Source organism: Haliaeetus leucocephalus, unplaced genomic scaffold, assembly GCF_000737465.1.
Source record: "Haliaeetus leucocephalus isolate CR32 unplaced genomic scaffold, Haliaeetus_leucocephalus-4.0 Scaffold992, whole genome shotgun sequence".
Classification (NCBI taxonomy): Eukaryota; Metazoa; Chordata; class Aves; order Accipitriformes; family Accipitridae; genus Haliaeetus; species Haliaeetus leucocephalus.
The window spans coordinates 3,231,312-3,259,131 of record NW_010973428.1 but is presented as its reverse complement, the minus strand read 5'-3'; the positions used below and the strand labels follow the sequence as shown (position 1 = coordinate 3,259,131).

The 27,820-nt window shown below is 36.5% G+C and overlaps 1 protein-coding gene across 2 annotated transcripts in view; it reads left to right on the top strand.

The window, feature by feature from the left end:
- The window catches only part of SHPRH (SNF2 histone linker PHD RING helicase, E3 ubiquitin protein ligase), a 52,664-nt gene that overhangs the window by 12,738 nt on the left and 12,106 nt on the right, over positions 1-27,820 (top strand). For both annotated transcript variants that reach the window (XM_010584506.1, XM_010584505.1), the window contains exons 9-23: positions 2,362-2,613; positions 3,406-3,484; positions 5,425-5,588; positions 5,678-5,934; positions 8,730-8,851; positions 11,559-11,647; positions 13,388-13,480; positions 15,873-15,980; positions 17,013-17,155; positions 20,534-20,707; positions 21,032-21,094; positions 22,221-22,446; positions 25,019-25,162; positions 26,437-26,538; positions 27,378-27,449. In XM_010584506.1, coding sequence (XP_010582808.1) covers positions 2,362-2,613; positions 3,406-3,484; positions 5,425-5,588; positions 5,678-5,934; positions 8,730-8,851; positions 11,559-11,647; positions 13,388-13,480; positions 15,873-15,980; positions 17,013-17,155; positions 20,534-20,707; positions 21,032-21,094; positions 22,221-22,446; positions 25,019-25,162; positions 26,437-26,538; positions 27,378-27,449 — 2,088 coding nt within the window. The remainder of the gene's footprint in view (positions 1-2,361; positions 2,614-3,405; positions 3,485-5,424; positions 5,589-5,677; positions 5,935-8,729; positions 8,852-11,558; positions 11,648-13,387; positions 13,481-15,872; positions 15,981-17,012; positions 17,156-20,533; positions 20,708-21,031; positions 21,095-22,220; positions 22,447-25,018; positions 25,163-26,436; positions 26,539-27,377; positions 27,450-27,820) is intronic.

Here is a 27,820-nt window from a genome sequence, read left to right as displayed (position 1 = left end):
TGTAGTAGATTGATAAAGAGAGGAAGCTTTGTATTCAGGGTTATAGCTGATACCTTCCGCTATCCTACATAGATGCCCAATGTATAAATGAATTCTAGGCCTCCAGTAAGCCATTTGTGTGAGCAGTCTAATTAGCTTTAGTGCAGCAATTAACAAATGTGTAAAACTTGCACAGCTTTCGTAGGAGCCAGTCCAAGTTTTATACCAGCTTTGATGAAAACTGTCAGAAATAGATTTACATGGTAACAGTAAAATAGCTTAAATACTGAGTGTCAGTACTTTAAGCTGTGTGACACCTTCCATTCTAAGACACTGTTTTAATTTTCTTTTAACTGCCAACTGTAAGTCATCCAGACTTGCTTTCAGTGTTGCTTCAAAATGAAAATTTGTTGTTTTTTTCTGTAAAGTTAAAAAATCAGTGCAGATGTTTCAAAAAAAGTTTTGCATACTAACAAGTTTTTTTGCCTGTGAAGGGTGTTTTTTATTCTTTCAACTGCTTACAACACATGGGAAATTCTAATGATTTTATGTAATAGAACAAGAAATTAAAATTTATCAGTAGGTCTTGCTTTGTGGCAGGTTGTCTTTTCCTGCTGCTGTGAAAACAACCAAAACTTGGCCAAGTTATAAACCTCCGTAAAATCTGTTCATAAATACTTGGAAGAGATCATTAGTCTTCGACAGCTATTTTTGCTTCTTAACAGTTGCTTCAGTGAGCATGCTCTTTTTTCTCCCCCCCCCGCCCTTTCTCCCTCTTCAGTTCATGTGAATTGACCTGGTTGCACATGCTCTGGTGTCACACTCAGCCTGAACAGAAATTTTCTGCAAGTGTTTCTTTCAGCTGACAGAAGCACTGTTGCCATATGCACAAATGTAGAGGAAGATTATTACTGGAAGGAAAAGTACAGTGACAGTGAAATCATGTGCTGATCATCAAAGGGTAAAGAGGGGGGGAAATCAACTAAGGTTGATAGTCACCTTAATTTTGGTATTTTTAACTATTAGTTGTGTGAGTTAAGAGAACATTAAAGTTTGTGACACTGAGGGACTGGAGAGATGGTGTGATTTTCTTAAATGGTAAAAGTGTTTGTAGGTAGTTGCAGATAAGAATGGACCATCTTGATTAATGTTTATGTAATAAATCATGAACTCACAGAATGAGAGAGCACTAGAAAGATGCTAGCTATTTGAAGATGGGACTAGAATATAGATTCTTTCTAAATAAGATAGGAATATGCCTGTATCTGTCAGAAGAGGGCCTTATCTATTTTAACATTGTGATTAATGTTAATAGATAGGTGGAAAGAAGTAGCTAATGATAAAATTCTTAAAATAAACAATGGATGCCTGTAATTTTGAAGTAGGTTCCTGAAGTAAATTGGGAGCAAGAGAAAAAGTCCATATGAGAAGGAAAAAACAGTGATTGATACATAGCTCTGGTAATAATTGCTTTTAGCAGCTAATAAACCTGGAGATTAGAAAACACTCCTATTTTAAAAATATTTTTTGATTTTGTGCTATACCATACATTATTTGAAATTGCAACATGTCTCAGTATTGTAAATATATTGGGACTCATAATACGTACTGTATTTTCTTTATATATGGAATGCTACCATGGGGAAACATATAGTAAAATGTTTGGTTTAGCTTCTTAATTTTTTAATTTAAACTGCTGTATGCTTAGAATGACAAGGGAGATAAGAAAAATACTTCTGATATTAGAAGAAATGTCAATATGAAAGGCTTATAATAACATTCTGTTGGTGCACAGGGGTTGTTTCTTACTAAGATATTCTTTCTATTTCATGAGTCACTGTAGAAATCCTTTTTGTAGATAAAACATTACCCAGAGTATAATTTCTGTTTTTTAAATATTTCGCCACATACTTCTATCTTTGCCTAATCATCCATGAAATTCTTGGGGCCGTGGGGAGAAAGGTAACACATCTACAGTAAAGGAGAGGACAGGATGTGTAACACTGACTTACATAATGTCGCTCCATACAACATTACAGAATGGTTAATCTTGCATACAGCTGTTGCAACAAATAAGTGTTGCAGCAGATACTGAAGTCCTCTGTTCTTCAAAGGAGAAAAAAAATGTTTTGCAAAGATATAGGTACTTATACATAAGAATTTTGCATCAGTGTCTGTATTGCATTTATTATCTGTGTTACTTGTATGGATTTCCCACCATGCTACTATGTGAATACAGGTTTTATGAATGGTTTCATATTATATGAGGAACACTTCTGAAAGCATGCATGTATTAAGCTGTACTGGTATTTCTACATTTTTATTAAAGTGTCTCCTACCTTCATTCTTTGCTCTTGTGCTATTGAATACAAATCTATGTAGGTGTATCAAGGTGTGAAGAAGCATGGATTTTTGCAGCCACACATGTTGGCAGAGCAGGAGGTGGTTATCACCACATATGATGTTCTCCGCTCTGAACTGAACTATGTAGATATACCCCACAGTAACAGCGAAGATGGGCGCCGTTTCAGGAACCAGAAGCGGTACATGGCCATCCCAAGCCCCTTAGTAGCGGTGGAGTGGTGGAGGATCTGCCTTGATGAAGCACAAATGGTTGAATGCACTACTGCAAAGGTATGACATTCCCAGTCATGCATTTATTTAACTTGAAAAGGTTTTGACAAGCTCACTGTAAATAATACAATAGACTTCCCTCTCCCCTCTTAACATTCAGTGCACTCGGGTAATTTGTCCTTGTAGCTTGTTCTTTAGAAGTGAATTTTCTGTTGGAGATATTTACTATTAAATGGTTCTCTTGTTGGAATTTTGACAGACTATGAAGTATATCCAGCTCAAAAAATACTTAACATAATCTATACCGACAGTTTAAAGAACTAGGTCATCATGTCGTATGTGGTGTTTGATAGTTTCAAACAAGACACTAGCCTGTTCAGTGACATGGTTCAGAGGCATAGATACGTCCTTTGGGTCTGGAAGCTAACATAGTCAGCAGTGTGTCTGCAGAGGGAGATTATTTTAATTAGTATTCGTCCAGTCTTTTTGCCCGAGACAGGAGGACAAAACCACTACTTATATAAAGGCTTATAGGCTTTAATTTTTTATTTTTATGGTTTTTTACATACAGTTTCTTTTGCTAACTGTTTGCCTTTTGTGAGCCCTTAATTGCACTTGACTGCTTGGAACTGGGTATGGCTTTTATCGGCTTTCAGTTACCTTCAAAAAAGCTCAATAACTTTATACACATTTTTATAATATATGGTACCAATGCTGCTTATAGCTCTGCTAATCTTACATACTGAAAAGATGTTCAGACTTCTTAAAAATAAGGTCCATGTGTTTTCAGGCTATGTTCCACACTATCTTTGATTTTCCTTTCATAGCATTAGTTCTGTCTTCTTTTGCTAGGCTGCTGAAATGGCTCTCCGTTTAAGTGGAATCAATCGCTGGTGTGTCAGTGGCACTCCTGTGCAGCGAGGATTAGAAGGTGAGATTTTATGTAGTGGTGTCATCTGTGAGTTTTCCTTGGGCTAGTAGTGGTTTGAAGTAGTTAAACTGTCTGCTAGTTTTGATCTGAATTCATTATGTACTCTGATTTGGTAAGCCATAACCTTTAACCATGTAATAAAGCCATCAATGAATGTATCAATACAGTAATTGCAGAGCTGAAATCTTTTTATCTCCCCGAGTTAGACAAATACTTTGGGGAGAAGCTGTATGTCAAACAGCTGACTCAAGTCTGTTCTTCGGTTTTCACTTAGCAGAGTGGGTGAATATTAACCTCTTTCTGTTGCAGCTAAAGTCTGCTCTGATTACAGAATCCTTCTAACTGTCAAATACAGCAAGCAAAGCTGTATTTGCTTTTTGCATAGCCCTGTATGAACTACTGTGGGCATCGACTGCCATGAATTTAAATTCTAAAAATTGTACTAAAGCTTAATGAAATTGTATTAAGTCCTTATGTAAGGACTTAACGAATTGAGATGTGTGGAGTAGGGAGCTGTATGTTGGCAGGTGTCATTTATCTTGTCTTTTTTGTGAGGTACTTGGTTTCTGTAGATGGGCTTCAGACAAAGATAGAAAAAAGAAAGGGAACTGACTAACTTAATCTCCCTGTGTTCTTTGGTTTAGGAATGTGCTACACATTGAGGCAATGAGTTTGAAAGTGGATAAATCAGTGTGAGCATTTGTGTATATTTGTGAACTATTGTTCAGACACCAAACTATTATAAAATTCAATATTGTAGATTAATTCATTATGGAATTGTAGATTAAATTTATAAATATACATAATAGTTGTAAGAATACATAATAAAGCAAATGCTATAGAAGGAAGTGATTGATTTGACTGTCATGATTAACCTATTCAAGTCCTTATGTGTGATAGTGTTGATTTAATACATATCTGAAATGTCATATTGTGCATCATACATGTTGGCCAGGCGCTCAGACTATACTGAGGCAGCCCCCATCATATAGGGGATGAAAACTGCTGACTAGTTTGGATCTGTGCTACCACTGCTGTAATAAAGTGGGATAGGACCTTTGGGTAAACAGTTACTTCCTGCACAGAAATGATTCGCAGGATTTTTCTTCCTCTGGTCTGTGATGAATTTGGTGAATGTCTTGTGGCTCTCAGCTGAATACCAAAATTACCATAAAGCTAACAGAATAAAGAATGCAGCCACCAAATCTTTAAGAACTATTTATAAGATATCTATAAGAACCATCATATATTTCTATTTTTGTGTTGTCCACATGAAGCATTAAACATGTGCTTCTGTATTTTTCCAGTAAGATCTAGATACAAGCTTAAAGTCAGTATGTCCTTATATTTCATCCCTCAAAATGATGGGTTTCTGAATTGGGCAGAATTAGCAAGCTGTATTCTCTCAATTAGTAAGAAAACAATAAAAGTGTGTTTTGTTGATTTCTTCTGCCTTAGTAGAAAAGTGGAAGTCTTCTGAATTGCGGCCCCTTTTAGGATGGTGGGCATCAGACAGTTGGTGCACAGCAGGCTGTGAAGTAATGATACTGTGCAATATTGTTCTAGAAAAACCTGGCAAACCCAGTTAACCATATGCAATCGTGTAATTTCTGCCTCTCGCCCCTGCTCTGAATAGGTTTCAATTCATCGCTCTGTTCTGCTAAACTTGAAATTAGGAAAGTGTCTCACAAATAGTTATATTTCAGCAAGTTCTATGACAATGAAAAAGTAGCGAACCTCCACCTTCCCCCAGCTAGTCCCCTGCCTTTAAATTAGCTGTTTTGGTGAGGGAATGACTGGAAAACAAGTGGAAAAGATAATGGCCAGAATGTAGTAGTTTTATGCCTGGTAACCTTTCTATGAAAGTTAATTTTTTTGGAGGCATATTGTGAAGTATTAAAATACAAACATTGTACTAAACCACTTTCTTTTCTTGACAGATCTGTATGGATTAGTCCTTTTTCTTGGAGTTGATCCTTACTGGGTCAAACATTGGTGGGACCAACTTTTATATCGACCTTACTGTAGGAAAAATCCCCGGCCTCTCTACAGTCTAATTGCCAGGATAATGTGGAGATCAGCAAAGAAGGATGTGATTGACCAAGTAAATAAGAGTTTGAGGTTTTAAAATTCCTGATCAACATTTATCAATAGCTTTATTTGCAAATTACCTTTTTAATTTTTTAATTGCAGATTCAAATCCCCCCTCAGACAGAAAATGTACACTGGCTTCACTTTTCTCCTGTGGAGAGACACTTCTATCATCGCCAGCATGAGGTGTGCTGCCAGGATGCATTGGCAAAACTCAGGAAGATTTCAGACTGGACTCTTAAGCTTAGTAGCCTAGATAGAAGGACTGTGACTTCTATTCTGTACCCTTTGCTGCGGCTGAGGCAGGCCTGCTGTCATCCACAAGCTGTTCGGGGAGAGTTCTTGCCATTACAGAAAAGGTGAATTTCTGTCATTTCCTAAATGGTTTGCTTTATCCAAAGCAAAACTCTTAATTGTCCCTAATGGTGCAAGATCTTGAACAGTTCTCAAGCCTAATTTTAAGCTTCGTTGGTGTGACATAGTTGCACATTTAACTAAGTTATCTGACCTCAGAAGTTGAATAGGATGCAGTAGGTTATTTAGTGTAATTCTTGTGTTAAAGAACATCGTACTGAGAGGCAGATGTTTGTGCAGTAACACTTTTAACCTTATGATGCTGATGGATACTAGGGTGTTGCAGGTGACAGACTGAGTGTGAAACAAACCAGGTTCTTTTCAGTTTTAAATAAGCCCACTGGTTTTCTTTTGTCTCTTACAAAATTCATGTTCATAAATGAGAACAATGAACAAAATGAATAAACAGAATGGAATAATTCTTTAATTCAAAGAAAACATTGTTAATGTGAGGTTGCAGAATTTGTAAATGTAGATCCAAACCTGAAAGCTGTTCAAATGCTTCCCCCCCCCTCTTTTTTTCATGCTTTCAAGATCATCTTCCTCACAAGTGCCCTGCAAATACCAGTTTGGTCTCAGCCTTTGTTAGGCCAAAAGCGTGTTGCTACCACTCTGTGAAATGTAGCTGCTACTTTTTCAGTCAGAGGGGGGTTGTGAAAGAACAGGGTATTTCCATTCCAGGCTCTCGGAGCACTGTCTGTGTTTGTTTCTTTTCTAAGCTACAGGTAGGGAAGAACTTGAACTTTTAACACATCAGTTCTGTTCAGTCTCTTTCTATCCTTTTATGAAGTTTTGTGTCCTACTCCTTCGCCTTTCTCATGCAGGCCACCACCTATGGTGCCTAAGCAGCTGTAGCTGACTGCACCCACTTCAGCAGGGACCAATAGTAGGCACTGTGATGCTGCACTTTCTGTCTAACAGTCTGCTAGTGTGGAAGCAAGGACTCAAACATGGGAGAGATCAATATTCCCACCAGCCCATACAAGATTATTTGCATTAAAATGAGCCAGTGGAGTAAAAGTGAAACTTGTAAACTGAGCTGAGTATGCTGGGGACAGCTTAGTACTGTGTTGATTTTGGTGGAATGGTTGCAGAGTGACAGCTGTATAGTAACTGTGGTGGAAAAACTAGCAATGAAAATTAAATCTTTCTTAAAATCATATATATGTACAAAGAAAAGTTGTTTCACAGTACTATTTACCTATCTTTTTTGTGAACCGAGCTTGACTGCAGTAATGGACATTTCCAGAACAGGGAGAAGATTTGGCTCCTGGCTTTGGTTATATGTAGGAGAACAATGAAGAAATTCAGTGCTAGGAACTTTGATGAATAAGAGAAATTTACTGAAACAAGAAAGTTGATGCTGGAGCATATGGATAAGAAAAGCTGGCGTGAAACAAGAAAGCTGAGTTTGCAGCATATTCTATGATAGATGACTTTTTCCCCCACCTGTGTAGTGAAGGCAGTAAATGAGAACATCTACTCAGCAAAAATATAACCCTCAAAAGGGAGTTTTCTAGGCTCCCCTAGTTAAACTGAGTAAAAAAAAAACCCTCCTTTTTGTCTTAATTGGTAGTCTCGGGCTATGTATCAAATTGCATACTTTATATGTACATCCTTTTGCTTTTATAATTTTTCTTGAAACTGCTGATGGTTTTGAAAATGAAAGGTAAGTAGTAGTGGTAGAAGTATCAGAGCATGAGCAGCAGGTGCTATGTGTATTTGCCAATACCTCTGCAGAATTCAGCTAATTATAAATAGTGATTATATTGATTTAAAGCCTGCTCTAGTGTAACACTGTAGTGTAAACTCAAGGAACAGTTTCTGCAAATGAAAGTGTGTCAAGGGGGGTAAAATAAAGGCCTACTCAAGGATACGCTTCCAGCATACCTTGGGCCCAGACTGCTCAGGAGTTATGTCACCTCTTACTCTACTCCACAGCACTAAATACCAAATAGTAAATGCTTTTCCTGAAGATGAATGAGGCTGAGGAGCAGAATTTTGGGGAGGGGAGTAGTGTCTGGTCTCACAGCAGCAGTTGGTCATAGAAGCAGCCTCAGGTCAGCTGTTGTAGACTGTTGTTGCAGTTTACTCTCCGGTCTCTTCACATCAGTCTTCTTCCTGCCTGGATTCTTTGTCCCTTAGCCTTACTCCAAGCTCTTTCATGCTTCTTTCTTTCTCTTTCTCATGTTTGTTCTTGCTTCTCCCTCTTACATCTTCATTTCCTGTATTTTTATAAGCTGATTCTCTTCTGACTAAATTCCTCTCATGAATTACAGATTCTATAACCAAATGTATAAAAGGAAGTTTAAAATGATACTTGTTAATCTTCACTGTTCTCTTTTCACACATTTTCCTCTTTGCCTTGACACCTCATGTTTTGCATGTTTAGATTGGTAGCAGAGGGGAGAAATGTGGTCTCTCAGCTGTTTTCATTTGAACAGCTTCTAGCAAAATGAGGTCTATTTTTGCTTGTTTCCAGTTCACTGCTGTTACAGAAAGAGCAAAGTATTTTGCCATGTGAAGCATTATTTTACCTAGTTCTAATTTTCCTCTTGGTTCTTACTTACTTCTATTTTTAGGAGATGTCAACCTCTTGGCCTACTCAAGTTAGGATAAAGCTCTAGCTGGAAGAAAAGCTGACAACTAGCGTGTTTTAATACGTAAATAAATCTCAAATAAACATTTGCACAGTGTGTTGGATGCATGTAACAATCTTTCATGCTACACAGAACGACAGTTTTACTTCTCTAGTATTGCGGTTTTGTTTCAAATTTGAGCGATTTGGTTTCCATTTCAGCACCATGACCATGGAGGAGCTGTTAACATCTCTGCAGAAGAAATGTCGAACAGAGTGTGAGGAAGCTCACCGACAGTTGGTGTGTGCTCTTAATGGCTTGGCTGGTATCCATATCATTAAAGGTAAGGCTGGAAGACTGTAGCATATTCTTTACTCCCTTTAGTGGGCTAATTATGGTTTAGCTGATACCATGTAAAAACAGTGATTTTTTGAATTCAGGGAAAAAGACATAGTGAAATCCTGGGAAACTAGAGAGGCTTGTAACTGTTTGTAACAAAAGCCAATATGCATTCTAGATGAGGGAGAAAAGAATAGGTGTAGTTGGTGCATTGTTGAGATGTCTCTATTTCTGGCTTTTTTTCATATTCTTTCTTGATTTTACCATCTATGTGTACTGGGAGGATAAAAAGTCATACTTGTGTAATTGTACTTAACCTGCTTTTGTTTTATCGGTAGTGCTTTCTGGGCTTCCTTTGTGCCCCCTGCCATGCAAACTGCTCTGCTGACTATGGAATCTCTTTGCTGCTGCTTGCTATAGAGCTCTGTCAATGTAGATTTTGTCTGAATTAGGAGGAAGAAAAGCTTCAAATGGGAAAGAAAAATAATTATATTAATCTTGAATGTCCGACTAAACAAAATAAATTAAAATTACCTGGTCGTGAATGTGAAAAAAATGCCTCTTTGCCAAGTAATAAGTCTTCTAAAGTTGACAAACTGCTTGAATTTTTCCAGCTCATGCTAAAGTCTTCCTTCAAAGAGGAGAACAAGCTAACTGCCTGTTTTGTTACTTGCCTTACAGAAAGACTACATTCAGATTCTATGGTCTGTAGTTAGTAGGTTTGAAATACTTTGTTACGATTGCAGGATGGAGATCAAGTTTTTCAGATAGAATTAAGTGCTTAAAAAGATTGCTGTACAGATTAAATACTTCCAAAATACACTAGTAGCAAAAATTAAGTCTGGCCTTTTTTGAAAAGCAGATTGATGAAAAATGCATCTGGTGAGAAACAAAAGCAGGACCAAGGCAGAGTTCTAGTCTGTAACTTCCCTCACTCTCCCAGCATTACTGTTACACTCGGTCATCTTTAACAGCAAGGAGGAAGTGCGAAGTTAAATAAAGCCATGAATTTATTGTTAGTATAATTGAAATCTTACAGGTCTAATTGTTATTAATCCAGATCTAATTGTTATAAGTGAAAAAAGAATAATAACCACTTTACTCGTTTCTACTGCTTGTCCTGCTTTTGTGCTCACCTTTCTACTGCCCTTCTGGGTCCTGAGGTCAGTGCTTTCATACTGGTGGTGGCAGTGCTATGGCTAGTTGTCACCACCTGGACTTCTTTGTCAGGAGGAATAAGATGTTTGTGTTGATGGTTTCTTCTTTCTCACTGAAGGATCCGATTAGGGTAACTTTTACATTTGCTAGCACACTTTTTACACCTTTCTCTTTCTTCATTGGTCTGCAGCGCCATGTTAACACCAAATTTAGTGTACATGATGCCTTTTATGAATGTTACATACTATTTCTTTGTTCTCTTTGCCCCTAAAACCAGTTTTGTCCAGCTGTAGGTCTGCATTTCTTTGACTGTGGGTGAGTTGTTTATAGCCATGGCTTCCTTTTTCACTGCCAAACCTGTGCACCATCTCTTAGCATCCCATGGCTGTACTCTACACTGCATCCTATATCTGTACTTTTCAAGGCCTCTGCTATTACTACTAGGCCCGTATTTCTCTACAATACATCATTGTGTTAGTTGTAAATATCTCATTCTACATGGAATAACTGCTTGTTTCTGCTATCCATATAAAGCTGTGATTGTACCACACAAAGATAAACAAAAGCTTAAAAAAAATAAAAATTAGCCATAGATACCTAGTGAATCAGAGAAATTGCTGTCACGGCTAAGCCAAGTAAAAGGTCCAGGCAGGTCAAGAAAAATTCAAAGGAGGCCTGACAAGCCTTAAGCTTAAGGCCTTGCAAATTCAGCACATAGCTTTCAGCCTGTTACTAGTAATGGCAATAGTATATTGCAGGACTACACCTTACAACTGGCAGCTGTTTCAATGTAAGAAGCAACAAATCTTGTTGAAATAGGGTTGTTATACTTCCAGGTATGTAGGAAGATGATTTTTGGTTTACTGTGTTATCTGTCTTCATACATTTCATGTCCTGGTACTTCTCCATGTTTTAGGAGTCTTCTAAGACTATTACTGGCTAAATAAATTTCCATCAGTTGAGGAAAAAAAAAATTTTTTTTTTCTGCTTTTCCATATGCAACTTCAATTTTGTATTTCTTTTTTAATTTATATAATCTGTTTTCTGAGAAGTGATTGTAACGTTAGCAGCTGACATCAGTAGTTATACTCCCTGCATGTATTTAATCATTTCTGAAGTATGACACAACTTTCATTGGAACACTCACTGGAAGAGTGAATAATGTATTTGCAGTGCAAACTTAGCAATGCATCACTGCAGTGAGTTGTAGATTTATTTATTTTTTTTAGTGCAACATGTGAGATTCTTTGGACTTGGGCAACTGTGAATACATTATTTTAAGATCAAGAAGTCTACAGATCTTGCCAGTCACAAGACATTTAATTTGGAAACTGCTTTAGTCTTTGTAAAATACAATACTCTCTGTCTTTTACCAGTTTGGGGTTTTTTTGGGAGGGGGCCAGAATGAATAGGGAAGATTTGCTTGAAGACAAGCAGATACAGCCTCTCTGAAAACATCTTAGTATGTTACAAGTGATGGCCAGTCATGGCTGCTTGTATATTTAAAAACCAACACAATATGTGTATGTTTTTATTACTCTTTTTTAATTCAGGAGAATATGCATTGGCTGCAGAGCTGTACAGAGAAGTGTTGCGATCATCTGAAGAGCACAAAGAAAAGCTCAAAACAGATTCCTTGCAAGTGAGTGAGCATTCAAATGTAGAGACGTAGTTAAGAACTGGAATACTTTAGATTTAATTTAACAGGTCACTCTTTTCTTCCTGCCAGTGGTGTGCTGAATGACTTTTTCAGCCTATTGTCATTATCACAATCTCTACATAGGAATCTGTCCAGTGACCTTCATGTTTCCTTTTTTTTCTTTAAAAGCTACTGTATTTATAAAAACTTTTGCTTGTGAGTCTTCATATTATCCCAGAAGCAGTGTATGATCTCCACCTGCTGTTCTGCAATAAACTTAACAAGCTCAGTTCCTAGACTTCTGCATATCACTGTGACTGCTCACATTAATAGTACTGTATTGCATCCTGTGAATACAGGATGCTGGGTTTGCATTGAGCATGATATTAATGTGCCAAATGATAGAGAATAATAAAATTGGTGCACTGCAGATGATGTTCTCTGAAAGGGCATCAAAACATGGAAAAGAATCAAAGTGAATTTTGTCTTCAGGCAATATTATATTAAAAATATGAATATATTTTCCTGGTAAAAAAGGAATGGTTCTCTAAGTAACATCGTTGTATTTCTTCAAGAAATACCAGTTCTAAATTGACCAAAATTCTCTTAAGTATAGGATGATATTTAAAATGTTAATGATGGATAAATAAGAAGTGATCAGTTGTCTATTTCTTTACTTTGCTTGCTTCACTAAGTAAGTTATTGTTTGATTATCTTGCATGTGGTCATCTGATGGCTCCATTGCACTGCTTTGATCCTTCCTTCTCTTTTGTGTCTTCCCAGAGGCATTTTTCACTTAGCATAGCCATATCAGCATAAACTTAAGCTACTCATAACAAGGTTGTTAATGAAGCTGTTTTGCTGGATTATGCAATCCAATAAAGCTTTTTTTTTCCTTAAAGTGTACAATGCCTAATATTGCCTTTGTGTAATAAAACTCAACTTCTGTTGGATACTTGTCAGTTGTGTAGGTTTAGCTCTTTAAGATAATGGCAAACTGCTCCTGGCCAGTGCTCTTCAGTGGCTGAGATAGTAATAGGGCAAGGTGAAGTGAATCCAGGAGGTGAGAAGGGCACAAGTTCATGATAGTGGAGATAATTAGTAGGAGTTCATGGGACATATGCAGACAGCATAATATTAGGGGTCTGGTTTGGGATAAATAGGGTGAACCTAGGGAAGAGGAGTAGAGTTGCCTTATATTAACAATCATGTTTCTTTTCCTTAAAAGATAAACAAAAAGGTCATGCTTTATGCAGTCATCTTTTATTTCAGAAAAGTGAAAAATATGAAAAATGATTTAAGCTCTTGGGAGCTGTTTTTTTTCCTTATACTTTGTTTTGCTTTAGATAAACTAAGTGAATTGTCTCCTTATAATATTCTGAAAGATATTTACTAAAGAATGTGCTCTGAGATTTTGTTTTGCATAATAGTCAAGGGCTGTTTTAATTAGCAGGATGAGTATGGGACAGAATCTTATGACTTGGTATCAAGTTTGCCTGCTGATTTGCTTTGGAGGTGTTGAAGAAGGTCTTTTTAATGTTTCACTTCCTACCCCAGTAAAATGAGGAAAAGAATGTTTATTTTCTTTATAAGATGCTTCCAGATTAACAGAGAAAAAGATACAACTAGTTTTAAATGAATACTGATTTCTTGCTGTAAGCTTTCATTGCTGTTTAAGCTTTTCCTGTCACAGATGTTGTAATGTATGTTTTCATGATTGCTGTTGACTTTGTGTATATTTAGAGACTTCATTCTACACACAATTTGATGGAATTGTTGTCGGCAAAGCACCCAGGAATTCCCCCGACTTTGCGTGATAGCCAACTTGCAGAAGAGGTAAACATTGTTCACTTTTATATAAATACATTTTGAAAAGCACCTTTTTATTTTTTATCCTTCAATATTTTCTCTAAAGAAATATCACTAAATAGCTTTCAAGTTAACGACGTACATTTCCTTTCAGGTTAGTAAAATCAAGAGTTGTTTAGTGTGTGAGACGAGAGCAGAAACATCCGGTAAAATGCTGCTGTTCTGAATGCTTGGTGATCTCTTATGTTGTGAGTGTGTTTTATGGAAGTTTTAATAATTTTTATCTCTAAAATGTGATTTTCCCACCCCCACAATGTTCTTGTGGAAATAACTTACATAGATGTTACTGATAAAGAATGCATCATCCTGAATTCTTTTGAGTCCTTTATTTCCTCACATTTTCTTCAGCTTTTCTGATTTTAACTGCAGATAGTCTTCTCTAGGTGAAGCTTATCTTTCTTGCATAGGTGTCCTCCATTCCAAAATGCTTCTCCATCTCCTAGTAAATATAAGCTACTACTGTCTAATGCATCTTCTCAATTGCACCTTGAAGCTGTTTTTCTACCTCTCTTTTTGGTCCTGTGTGTGGAACTGATATCTTCTTTAAAAACTTCTTGAGAAGGTCTTGATTTGCAGTGTTCTTCAGAGCCTAAAGTTTGCCAGTGGCATCTGTCCACACTCTCCCTGTATTATTTATATTGTATTTGCAGTTCCCTGCAGCAGCTGGTTCACCTTTGTCACTCTTGTACTGCCTAAACATCTAGAAAGGCTGACCGTCTTCGGCCAGATGAGAAAGTAACTGTGTGTTACTTCTGTGTGCATAAGCCTGTTTAACTATATCCTTAATCTTAACTGGGGAAATATCTGGTAAAATAGCTGCAACCACTGTTCCCCACTGGTTACTCGTAGTGGACGTATGGTCCACATTTGCAGAAGAACGTCGTTATTGTGGCATTTGGGTTGGAAAGGACCTTGGGAGGTCTCTAGCTGAACTTCTCCCTCAGAGCAGGGTCAACACTGATTTCTGACCAGGTAGCTCAGGGCTTTATCCAATTAGGCTGTTAAAACCTCCAAGGAAAGAGATTTCACAACTCATCGAAGCAACCTGTTCCAATACTTCATAAGCCTCACAGTGGAAAAAAAAAAAAATCACATAGAACTTCCCATGCCAATTTATAGCCATTGTCCCCTGTTCACTTGCCATGTACTTCAGTAAAGTGCCTGGCTCCCAGTTCTTGGTGATTTCCTTCTGGCTGCTGGAAGGCTGCTATTTTGTACCCTCTAAGCCTCTCTTCTCCAAGCCCCATTCTTTCAGCCTCTCCAGTTATGTGGTAGTGATCAGTATCTGTCTTACTGTTTGGATATCTTGTGGTATTTTATCACTTTTATGCAGATTCTATGCATAGGTAGCATTTTTTTCTGTTTTAATGAGACTTGCTCCTTAAATATTTAAAGGAGTTTCTCCCTGCCTTCATAGAAATACTACCCTTTTTATTGACCTGTAACTCTAGCAATCTTTTTGTATCACCTTCTCCTGACATTACTGTAAAGAGAAGAATCGAAAAATTTGTATTTTGCTTACAAATGTGAAGCAGAGATTGTTTTTTCTAGCTATCTTTTGCCAGTAGCTCATCCAAATACCTGAGAGTGCTGTCCACTCCTGGTAAACTGAGCTCCATCTGTAACAACAATATGATTATCTTGACAGTAGCAAAGAAAAGAAAGACTTAAACACATCCTAAACTGCACAAAATAAAGATACCTACTGAAATCAGAACGTAATGGTGAAAGATAGGTATGTGTGTACATGTTACTTGTAAGAAATGTAAGTTACTTGTTCATCAGTTTTTAAAATATCAAATAAACTGGTACTGATTATATTGTGGAGACATCTGCATACCAAGAGGGGTTTTCACTGTCAGAAGTAATTTTTATGAAAAAATATGATGCACCTAAAAATAATGAAATTTAAACCTTTTTTGTTATTTTTATGGATATGTTTTATGTGTAAGTTAAATTGTCCTGTTCTCAGATTGTTCTAGGATCTTTTTATTGTTTGCTTATTCAACACAATATATTTTAATCTACAGAGAAGTAAAAATTATGAGTTAAATTCCAGTTCCTTTTTGTAATGCAGTGTATTCCTATTGTGTTGTTTGGGCTTGTCCAAAAGCAAAATTGCATAGTTAGCATCTTTGTAGTCATTTGTCTTCTCAAATGTTTTTTGGGCTTACTAATAAATGCTAGATTCTAGAAGAAAAAAATTAATGCTAGATGTTGCTTACAAATGAAAGTGGGTAGCATGTAGGTAGCTAACCTTTAGACAGCTAAACATTGTGATAGCTGGGGAGTTTTTACATTTTCAATTATCCCTCATAAATATGATTTGTGCATAATTTAAGCTCTTATTTCCATACAGGCAGAACAACTTCGACAGCATTATATGAGTAAATCCAATGCAGAAGTTGCAGAAGCCCATCAGGCCTTACAGCCAGTTCTTCAGACCATTCGGGAGCTCCAGAGAAAGGCAGGTACCTCTTACACATTTAGCCTCTGAATTCTGAGGGGTTTTTTTAATATTATTTTCATCTGTTTATCCAGAACTCCAGCTGTTTATTATCTCTAACAGTTCTTTGAAGGCCTGTTTGGAATGGGACTTAAGCAGCGTGTGTGCATGCACACACACAGAGCTCCAAAACATATTTATTCTGTGTTTCCTGCATAGAGAGGCACACAGTACTTGATGAACAGATGACTAAAAGCAGAAGTACGTGGTGTGATGATTCTAGTAAAGTTTAACACCGTGCTTGACTTTTATATTAACTGTGCTTCACCTCTAGTTTAGGTAAATGAGTTGCTTCACCTGTAATTTAGGTAAATGAGTTACAGATTTTGGCCTTGAAACGGTTCTGTGATGTATCAGCTGGTATTTCAGTTACTTTCAAACGAACTGTTCTTTGACATGCATTTAGTCATTGTGCTTAAGGCTTAATTGTGTTTAGTCAATATGACAACTCAGGTTTCATAGAAATGTGCAAACCCTTAATGAATTGATGAACACCTGAGTTGAAATGCTCTTTGTCACTTGCATAGTAGTACACAAATGGGGGCAAATGGGACATGAGGAAGTAAACTTCTGCATCTTCTTTCACCTTTTAAAATTATAAAGTCACTTCATTGTTGCTCTATTAATTTCACAGAGACCTTGCTTTCTCTGATTAAATGATCCTTTCCTTTCTTTTTGAGAGAGAGAGAAAGAGGAAACTTTGAGATTACACTATCTCTACATGGCTCTTCTATGTACATGGCCTTGGTGAATCTAGCTCTGCTGAAGCAATTTGAAGGTGCGAAAGTAGATGGGAATGTAGAAAATTTTAATCATGTATTCACTTAAACAGAAAGGGGATCATCTTTTAAGCATACTCTCATCTTCCACTTGCCATGGAATTTACCAGTCTGTGTTTGAGTGTGGCCTAAAGAGCAGTATAAGCTTCTGCTGCAATGAGTAAATTGGTTGTTCGTTGAATGTTCATGGATAAATCTGTTCTTTTGCATACAGATACATTCAGGTTCTCCTTGGTGGTTGGATGTCATCCAGACAGCAATACAGTATGCCATTGATGAGGAGCTTGCTCAACGTGTGCAAAACGAAATAACCTGCAACTACAAACAGCAGACTAATAAACTCTCCATGGCAGAGAAGTAAGAGAATAGCTAAAATAGGCTAATGAATACAGTTAATTCTGCTCAAGTCCTCTTACCAGTTTATGCTAACAGTTGCAATTAAATAGCAGGCATTTTTGCTTCAGAGCATCTGGGCTGCAGTTAAGTTTCAAAAACAGTCCTCCAAAAAGCATGGCTAGATAGAAGGCTTGGAAAGAAAAGCAGGAGAATTAGTTTTCTCCTAGACAAGCATTCTTTTAAATGTTCCTTTGTATTATCTACTGTGGTTTTACAGTCTTCTGTACTCATGAAACTGCTGAGCAAGAAAGATGCAAAGTTTATTGCATTACAATTGAGTAACCTCTGAAAGAAAATGACTTGCTTAAATGGAAAGTAGACAGACAATATCAGAAAATCCTTGTGTAACAGCGTAAAATAGCATCACTGTTTTTCTGAGCAAAAAAAATTGGTTTGCTTTCATGCTAGAGACAACAGTACCACCGTTGTCTTGGGCAGTTACAGAATAATGGATTGGAAGGGATATCTGGAGGTCACCTAGACCAGCCCCCAACTTGTAGATCAAGGCCCATGCTCAGAGATTCAGCCTGATCAAGTTACACAGGGATTTGTCCTGTTAAGTGTAGGGTATCTCCAAGGAGGGAGATTTCATAGTCTCTATGTGAAGCCTGTTCCAATATTTGACCCACTTGGTGGGGGGGGGAAAAAAAAAATTAAAAATCCTTCTATCTAGTTAATATTTCTTGTATTGCATCTTGTGTCTATTGTCTCTTGTCCTTCCACCATGTGCCTTTGAGAAAAGTTCGGCTCAGTCTTTTCTGTACCTTCCAGGTAAATGTAGAAAGCAGTAAGGTTTCCCCTGAGTGATCTCATTTTAAGGCTGAATAAACCCTTTTTCTCCCAGCCTCCTCGTGTGCATTTTGTGCTCCAGCTTTGTAAGTTCATTGCAGAAAAGGGAGATGCAGGAAGGAGAGTACTCTCACAGTTTAATGTCGGGCAGTTTTCTCGCATGTGTGAACAATCCTTATGCTCTTCAATACAGTCCTTCCGAATCATGTTTCAGTTAAATACATATTTTTTGTTATAAATATATGTATATAAATGCATATACATATGTATATAAATATTTAATGTGTATATAAATTTAAACACTTAAAATATGCACATTTTTTAATTAAATATGTAAAGACATATCCTCCACTATGACTGTTCTGTTATTGTGATCCCAAAAGGTGGCAATTCCTTGCCCTTGCTGGAAATAAGCATATCTTTTACTTTTCAGTACCTAACATAATTCTATTAAATAATCTAAATAAAGATACAAAACTGCACCTCTTCTTTTTTCAAAACTCGGAATTATGCTGAGAAGGAAGAAGGAAATTCTGTCCATACTGGATATTGGGGCCACCCAGCTGGAAAGTAACTTTGCAGAAAAGGACCTTGGGGGTTCTGATGGACGCCAAGTTGACCAAAAGCCATTTATGTGCCCTTGCAGCAAAGAAGGCTAATGGTATCCTGGACTGCATTAGACAAATTATTGTTAGCAGGTTGAGGGAGGTGATCCTTTCTGTCTACTCAGCGCTGGTGAGGCCAGACCTGGAGTACTTTGTGTCCAGTTCTGGGCTCTCCAGTACAAGAGCAAGATGGACCTAATGGAGAGAGTCCAACAAAGGGCCAAGTAGATGATGAAAGGATTGGAACATCTCTGATATAAGGAGAGGTTGAGAGAGCTGGGACTGTTCAGCAGTTCAGGGGGGATCTTCTCAATGTATATAAATACCTAAAGGGACAGTGCAAAAAAGTAGAGCCAGGCTCTTTTTAGCAGTGCTCGGTGACAGTGCAAGAGGCAGTGGGCACAAACTGAAACACAGGGGGTTCCCTCTGAACATCAGGAAACACTTTTTTACTGTGAGCATGACTGCACAGGCTGCCCAGAGAGGTTGTGGAGTCTCCATCCTTGGAGATACTTAAAAGCCATCTGGGCATGGTCCTGGGCAACCCAGCTCTAGGTGACCCTGCTTGAGCAAGGCGGAGCTGGACAAGACAATCTCCAGAGGCCCCTTCCAACCTCAACGAGTCTGGATATGAATGTTTCATGGTTAAGTGTTATCTGACAATGATAGCATCTCATTCTGGTTAAAATAAATTTGAGGAAAGGATTGTTTGCATGTTCATGCTGAGCTCATATGCCTATGCATCTATCTATCTGCTTGCCTGTGTTATACTGGAAAAAATTGATTATTTTTTTTCTCACTTGAAATTAGCTGTTTAGGAAGTATCTTTTTAAATTACTGCTGCTTACAGGTTTTATAACTTTAGAAAAGCTATCTGCAACTCAACTGTTTCTTTTATAATACAGGGATAAAACTTATTTCTTTTAAAATTTATTTTAGCATATGCAATAAAAACTTTAAAAAACAGTGTCTTATGAAGTATTATTGGTCAATGGTAGAAGCAACAAGTGCTAATCTCTAGTTGAATATTAGAGATGGTTAATCCAGGATATAATGTGGGAGACTTTTATAAATCTGGAATATGTGGCAACTGGTAGTATTAACAACAGACTTCTGATTGCAACTTATGTGTATTTTTCAGACTACCTGGTTAGGCAAACTCATCTGTTTTATTTTAAAATACATATTGCTTAAGTAGGTCATATTAAATGCCAAACTTTAGTAGTGTTGTTAAACCTGTGCTTTTCTCTCCACACTTTACAAAAGGGATGTTTTGGATCAAATTTTCCATATGGGGTAGAACCACAGTCTTGTAATACTGTCTTGCACATGAATGCCAGACCTTGTATGAATGGTGCACTCAGCAGGAGAGCTCTGCTCACAAGAGGAACACAATATGGGAAGTGCTTAACTGGTGTTCATGTTCTCACTCCAATCAATAAAGACAGCTGGGTTTTAGGAAAATAGTTCACTGTCATGTCCATTTAATAATTTTAACTTTGAAACCTAACTTGCAAAATGCAGTTTATTTTTGTGATGGGTGCGTGCGTCTGCTGTGAGTTGCACAGCTGCATTGAAAATCAGTTTGTAGGCCAACAGACGCAAATAAGATTATAAGTATGTGCAGTTTTTTACCTTTAGTAGATTTGCATTGTGAACCAGAATGTTGTTGGTTGGTGTTGACTACTAATATTTGGTCGCATCTCTCGAGTCTTGGAAAGAGTCTTTCTGTTTTACAAATATCAGGCATCATCTCAGGGGATACAATGGAATGATTTCTGACAGCATTACATGCAGTAGTAATAAGCATTTGCTTATGATATGAACTTCGTATGTTGTCCTAGATTGCTATTTATTAGATGCTTTCTCTTCTACTTCAAAATACTAAATGAAGTTTGGATTCAGTGATTTAGCACGCAGTCAGTTCCCTTTTTCTTTAAATCAGGTTCCGTGACTGCAGAGGCCTTCAATACCTGCTCACAACCCAACTGGAGGAAGTGAAGAAGTTCCAGAAGATTGTAAGAGAAGCAGTGAAAAACTTAGAAGGCCCTCCCTCTAAGCAGGTTATTGAGGCTGCCACTCTCTGCCATTTGCGACCTGTTAGACTTCCACTTAACAAGTATGTCTTGAAAGTAGAAAATATGCTTTTAAAGTGTATTATTAAATTTTCCTTCATTTGAAATAAGAAGAGATAAAAGTGTTTATTCTGTACTCAGGGTTTATATGTACACAGGTATCACAGATCCATTTGTTAGAATCACTGGGTTTATTCTTATAAAATCTTTTCCTGTCATTTATTATATCAACTGTACATAAGACTGTTAAATTGTTCTTTTCTTTAAGCACTTTGCGTGGTTGTATGTGTTGGAATAGGGAATTACAGGAATTACTTTGAAAACAGAAACACTCAGAATTCATCAGAAACCAATCTTTTGTATTGCAGCTGTGTCTTTTGTAAGGCTGATGAGTTGTTCACAGAATACGAGTCGAAGCTCTTTTCTCATACGTAAGTTCATAGCTTTATAAACTTCTCACTATTAAAAAAAAAAGTGAAAGATGGATTTTTTTATATTTTCTACTTTAAGGTTTCTGAAATAACTTTATGAACAAATTACAGCAACTTCTTGCTAGTGGCCTTGATAGCAATTTTATTACTCAAGTTGAATTTTCTATGTAAATTTCATTTGAAAAAGCTATGTACAAGCAATGAATACATGCTACTTTTTCTCAAGCTGCTATAATATGACCATGCATTTGAAATGAAGTGTTGAAGTGTTCAGAAAGTGTGTGTATAAATACAAGTATGCTAACTAAACACATACCCCTGTTTGTGCAAATATTTATTTGCAGTCCAGTTGTGAGTGGTATAATAACCATATTTGTTCATAGATTTATTTTTTTTAATTCTGTATAATTCATAAAGTAATAAAATTTGACTAAAGCTACAATGAGAGAGGAGATTTCAGACATAAATGCAGCTGTGAGCTGAAAGAAGGGTTGTACCAGCACATGGTGTGAGAGAAGTATGCCCTCTTCATGTTTTCTCTTTTACTTTTATTTCTTATATTCCTTGCAATGTCAAAATTGGATTAAAAAAATGAGGTCACTGAGAAGACATTTTGAAAAGTCTTTACCAGTGGGAGCTCTGTTACCTAATGATTGCTGGAATCATTAGAAAATGTTAGTGTGTTTCTGAATTAGCATTGTTTGTCAAGGAGGGAACTGGGAAGCTGTAGTGTTTTTAAATAATGCAATACACAGCAAATTTTTTGTCAGATTTTAACTGCAACTCTTGCTGATTTAAGAAGTCAGAATTGCAATTTTTTAAAATGAATGTGACATTAATCATTAATAACTACTGAAAGATAATTAAGATGCATAAGCCTTTACAAAAGCTATCGGTAATTTTGAGCTGACAAAATGACTTGTACGGTGATTTCATTGCTGGTACTGAGGTCACTGTGTTCAAAGCAAGCTTTTGGGATATCAAGTAATAAAACAGCTATTATATTTGTTTGGTTTGCTTTATTTTTTAATCAAATATTAGAAGGCTGAAATATATGGTGAATAAGTAGAAATGGATGTGGAAGTACAAAATCAGTGATAAGTATCATGTTGGGTTTGTTTTGAAGTGTTAAAGGCCAAATGGCAATATTTGAAGAGATGATAGAAGATGAAGAAGGGCTTGTTGATGACCGTTTGCCCACCACAAGTAGAGGACTGTGGGCGACCAGTGAAACTGAACGTGCCTTGAAAGCTATTCTCTCCTTTGCCAAAGCTCACCGAATGGATGTTAAGCTAACCGAAGAAGGCAGCATATTTCTGGAACTCTTTGAAGCATGGAAAAAGGAATATAAGGTACAGTAAATGAGATGGTGATGAAACAGTTGTGTAGTCCGTTCACTGCAATATAAACAAATTTAAGGTGAATATGAACAAATCTAAGTTGTATTCCTGAAATGAGGGTTTGCCTGCACAAAACTTTTTCGTAGTGCTTATTACAGGATTTGATTTTAAATGGTTTATATACGATTTAAGAGTCTCTAAAAGCTATACTGGCTACTAAGCAAATTAGTAAGCAATGTAATTGCATCTATTATGACAGTATACAGATATAATTAAATGTGTTTGCCTGTTAGTTAAATCAGAATGTAGCCAGACTCAGCAAATCGAGTGTTGGTCCATTCTGTAATTCAGTTTACCTTCAGTCTTGTGCTAGCTACAGATGTCCTTTCACTATTGCTTTATTTCCTGGATCTTGTTTACTACACAATGTAACCTGAAATAATCAGTCTAATGTTGTTTGGATCAGAGACCTGCAGGAGTATACTGTGGCTTTCCTTATGCATCCTTGTGTGTCTGTGTTTCCTTGCAGTGAGTACATACCAGTGATGGAGAAGGGGGAAAAGCTGTTGCACACAAGGGTTTCATCCTGTCTTACAGCTTAGGTGTAATCAAAAGTGTTTTCTCTTTCTCATTTTTAATTAACACAGACTTCAGCTTCAGTAGAACACACATGGTACAGTAGTGCCAGGTTTATTGACTCTTGTTCACTCTCTTCTTTTTTGGGGTTTGGGGTTTTTTTTTGCGGTCTGACATCAGAGGAAATTCTGGTTACTTGAAGGGTTTTCACCCCGTGATCTTTCTCCCAAGCTGCTGCCTTATGATTCTAGGAAATTGTCACTTAACTTGCTTTATCCTAGGAGGTTTTGAAAAAGCAAAGATAGTTCTTGCGGAAGTATGCTATCCAGGAATTTAAATATTTGTTATTAGCTTTAGTCCATAGAGGAAGAGAAGATACTCAAGAGAACAATTTATTTTATGTATCTTAGATTAACTAATGGAATTCAGTCTGTCTTCTTTTTTCAGCAAACTTGGTTACTCATCACCTACTTTCCTGAAATTGGTAGTGCTAATTAGGAGTGAGTCTTAATCTGGAGCTGCCGTAAAAAAAATTACTAGGTTACAGTGTAACACAGTGCAAAACCTTTTTAAACAATATGACATCTCAGTCAGCATTTAGGTATCTGATAGTTAAAGTTATTAAACAACTAATAAAGTTGTGCTGCTCTCACAAAGTCAGGTCGCTTGCTTATGGTACCAAAATGCTGATTGGAGAATAATGACCCTGGCTGTTCTCATGCTTCATTATTTTATGTCCTCGGCTTGTAGCAGCTCACAAAAGGAGGAGGACATAAGGTAACCAGTTACCAAGGCATTGCTATGTGTTGGGGATTTTCTGCTGCAAGAAGGGAACAGTCTCTTCATGTCCTTTTACTTTAGGAAACAAAAGGTGGGACTAATATGCCAGTGAGAATGAAAATAGTGCTGTTATGATTCCATCTGTTGTGATTTGGAAATACTGGTTCAGTTGTCCATAGTGCTCAAATCTACATTGAGCTACAGGGATGATACTCTGTAAAATAACCCTTAAATCTAAAACAAGCTGCCTTTTTTTTTTTTTTTTTTTTAGCAAAAGTAATTTTAGCTGTTTCTTCCTTAGTTTACTTTAGTTTGGGAGGAGTAAGCTCCCTTCAGCTTATTCTCTGTCCTTACCCTGTATGCCAGGTTTAATACATAGTAATTTTAAGATTGTAGTATATGCATAGCTCAAAACAAATGCTTTGTAGTCTTTCTTGAGCTAAAAGAAAAGCCCCAAACAATGAGCACACCCCACCCCCCCAGCAACTGAGTGTTTAAAGTACATTTACAATTGAAAAATCAGAAATCAACAAACAAATTTTTGGTGTTTGCAAAAGGTCTTAGAATTTCAGTAAGATCATGGAAGATTTTTTTTTTTATAAAATACATAACTAGTGGAAAGCTCGGGAAGAAATATTTTACAGTATTATCAGTAATTTAAAAATAATACTAGTTTATATGTATAGTATACTTCCAGTTGTAGCCATTTCTTTTGTAGAAAACCAGAATTTACTTTTTCTTGGGAGAATTGAATCTGATGTTATTTTCACCTTGTGCTTGTCTGTGCCTTCATCAAGACCACTTAAACTGTTAATGTTTCTTTAAAACATACTTCATCTTTAAGAAGCAGTCTTAGTAGTATAATAGCTAGCTGTTTAAAATTGCTTAATCATTTTTCCTTATTTTATTCAGCATTTGCTTAGTCTTGCAAGGCATTTTGTTTCTGAACTTTTAGTTGCATTAGTTATTGTAATAGTAATAGTTGTAGAAGAAATGAGACACAGCTGTTTATACTTGTTCATAAAGAGAGGCTGGAAAAGAAAGCAGGTGAGATGATATCTAGACTGTTTGTTTTCCTTTGTAATTTGTTGTCGTGGTACCTGAATTACTCTAAAGAAATATTATCCCTTACTCCAGAAAGATTTTCACATTATACATTGTATGGCAGAGTTATATAAAGGGAATTCAACTCAGTTCTGCTACTGATATGTTTGGGGTTTTCTTACAGTTACTTCATGAATATTGGATGGTACTTAGGGATCACGTGTCTGCTATTGATGAATTGGCAATGGCTACAGAACGGCTGAGAGTGCGTCATCCTGATGAGCCAAAACCAAATCCACCAGTTCTCCACATCATAGAACCACATGAGGTAAAGTACTTGGCAGGAAAGAAAAGGTTTTTTTCCCTTAAAGAACCTACCTCCTACAAAAATAAAATCTGTATCTAGATCTATGTATAAGGTCTATAGTATGTCTCTGTTTCCATTTCAGAAAGCCTTGGTGGAGTAAAGAGTTTCTGTCTATATCTACATTAGTGTATGGGCCTTTTTAAGCTTGTAACTCTTATTTTGATACATTTTTGCCAGCCTTCTGACTGTGAGTGTCATTTTTCCAAAAGACTGCTGTCCTTCCAGAAGCAGGTGAATGTCTCTGGGACCTTTCTCCACAATTGCCCAGTTGTCCAAGCTGGTGGAAAATTAAGTTGACCTGATTTCTCACCCATATTGCAACTTTCCACGAGGACCTAAAAAACAGCAGTGAAAACCTCAAAGATAAATCTTTTTACAGTATCTTGGAATTTCTGAGCCACTTTCTGTTCATGAACATAGAGAAAATGCTGGGTTGATTTGACCTCTTATTTTTTTCACCAATAGAAATATGTTTTCAATAGGAACATTTTTTGCTTTCTTCACTGAGATTCAGTGTTAGATAAAAGTGCTTCTTCTTCTGTAGGGGAGTAGATATTTCATCTGTGTATTAAAGCAATTTTTAAAATGGAGCACTTCACTTTACAAACATTTAACAAAGTCTAAGATTTATGTATGTATTTGCAACCATAAAAGAAACGCCCATTACTTTGGCTGTCATCCTTCAGGTGCTTGCCTCTTCTGCAGTACTAATAACTACACCACTACCAACTATAATTAATCTAACAAGGAGTCAGCTTGATATTTCTATGTTTGTGTAGGTTAAATGAAAAGTGAAAGCTTCTAAGAAGTACAAAGAAAGTATTGTTTCTTACACATTGCTTTTGGAACCAGTAGTAGAGTCTAGGATCTATTTGGCTGTAAGAAGATAGGTGACAAATTGAATGAAATTTCTAAGTAACTTTTAAAAATTATTTTAAATTGGTTTTGTCTCTGGAAAGAACCAATATTGCAAATAAAACAATAAAAAGCAAGTTTGTATGCCTCCTGGGTCTCAGCCCATTCGCAGTACTGTGTTCATATTGGGTACAGCAAAGGAATAGATAATCAGTTTTCCTTGGGGTAAAGTCCATCTTAAATTTACAGCATGACCTGTTCTTCTGTCTGTCCCCAGTGAATTATTCAGTTGAATTTTGCCAAAAAAAGAATTTAAGCCTTATTGTAAAACTTAACTATTTTTTTCCCCTTTTTTAATGTGTTTAATACTGTTTCCATAGGTGGAGCAAAATCGAGTGAAACTTTTGAATGACAAGGCTGTTGCCAAATCACAGCTTCAGAAGAAATTAGGACAACTTCTGTATCTCACTAATCTGGAGAAAGTAAGGTTTACGGTTCCTTGGTCTTTACAGAAGTGATGTACTCTTTACCTAGTGGAAGAAACATACTATTTTTTTATTTAAAACTTACATTTTAAAGAAAACATATTTTCTCTAAAGATTCATTAGACATTGAAATTCAGTGGGTTGTTCTTTGTGTTACTGCATAGCCATGAAGTTACTTATTACATTATATGTTTTGGCTATTTGTTTAATTACACAGTTATAAAACTATGAACTAGTTTTAGATGGTTAAAACTTTCTTTAAAACTAACTGGGCCATGTTTAGTAGAAGCCTTGTAAAATTATGTACTTCTCCATGTACCCTTGCTATTTCACGAAGAGCTTACCTTCTTAAATGGAAGGACAAGCAGGTCTGTGGGTTAAATAAATATTAAAAAAAAACCCAGACGAACCCCATGTATGTTACATTATTTTAATTACAGTGTTCACATAAGTACAATTATGCTTATGTAAGCATAGTTAAGCATGATTGAGTATATTTAAGTGTTTTCAGAACAAAGTGAAGCTGATAGAAAATATGAGGAGTTTCTTGTTTGAAGCTTGTATTTTACCAGGATTTTTCAAAGCTATAGTGGAGATGCAGATGCTATCCAAAGGACTGCAGTATAAATAGTGCTCCTTTTCCTTATCATAAATAAGGGGGTTTTTTAACTCCTCAAGATAGGCTTATTTTTTCATGAATGATGTTTTTTAATTTGCTCACACAGGGTTTTTTTTAAGGACTTCATTATTCATTTTTTTTCTAGAAGCTTGTTTCAAATATAGAATAACTTTTTATTTCTTGAAACACAAAGTTTATTTTTTCTTCTACTTTATAGTCTCAGGATAAAACTACTGGGGGAGTTAACCCAGAACCATGTCCAATCTGTGCACGTCAACTAGGAAAACAGGTAAGATATTTAGTCAGCGGGCTTTGTTTTTAGAATGTCTTTTCTTAGATCTGAGTCAGCTGTGTGTTAAACTTTCAACATCTGATTTTAAATGAACATTGTATTAAAACAGGGGAAATAAGCCCTTTCCTGTAATGTGCCAACCAGCTTCTCCCCTGAAATAACATCTTGCTCAGATGCAAGCGCCTCTATTGCCTTTAGCTGTTGACATCAGTGCTTAAGTGTTTCAACAAAAGTGTTCCAAAAATGTGTGTTGCTGATGGTTTTATAACTCTGAAGTTTTCCTTTCAAACTTTTGTCAGAAAAATTTCTTTGCCGTTTATAAGCTAATAGAATGAAGAAATAGATAAGCTTCTATAGTATACTATTGT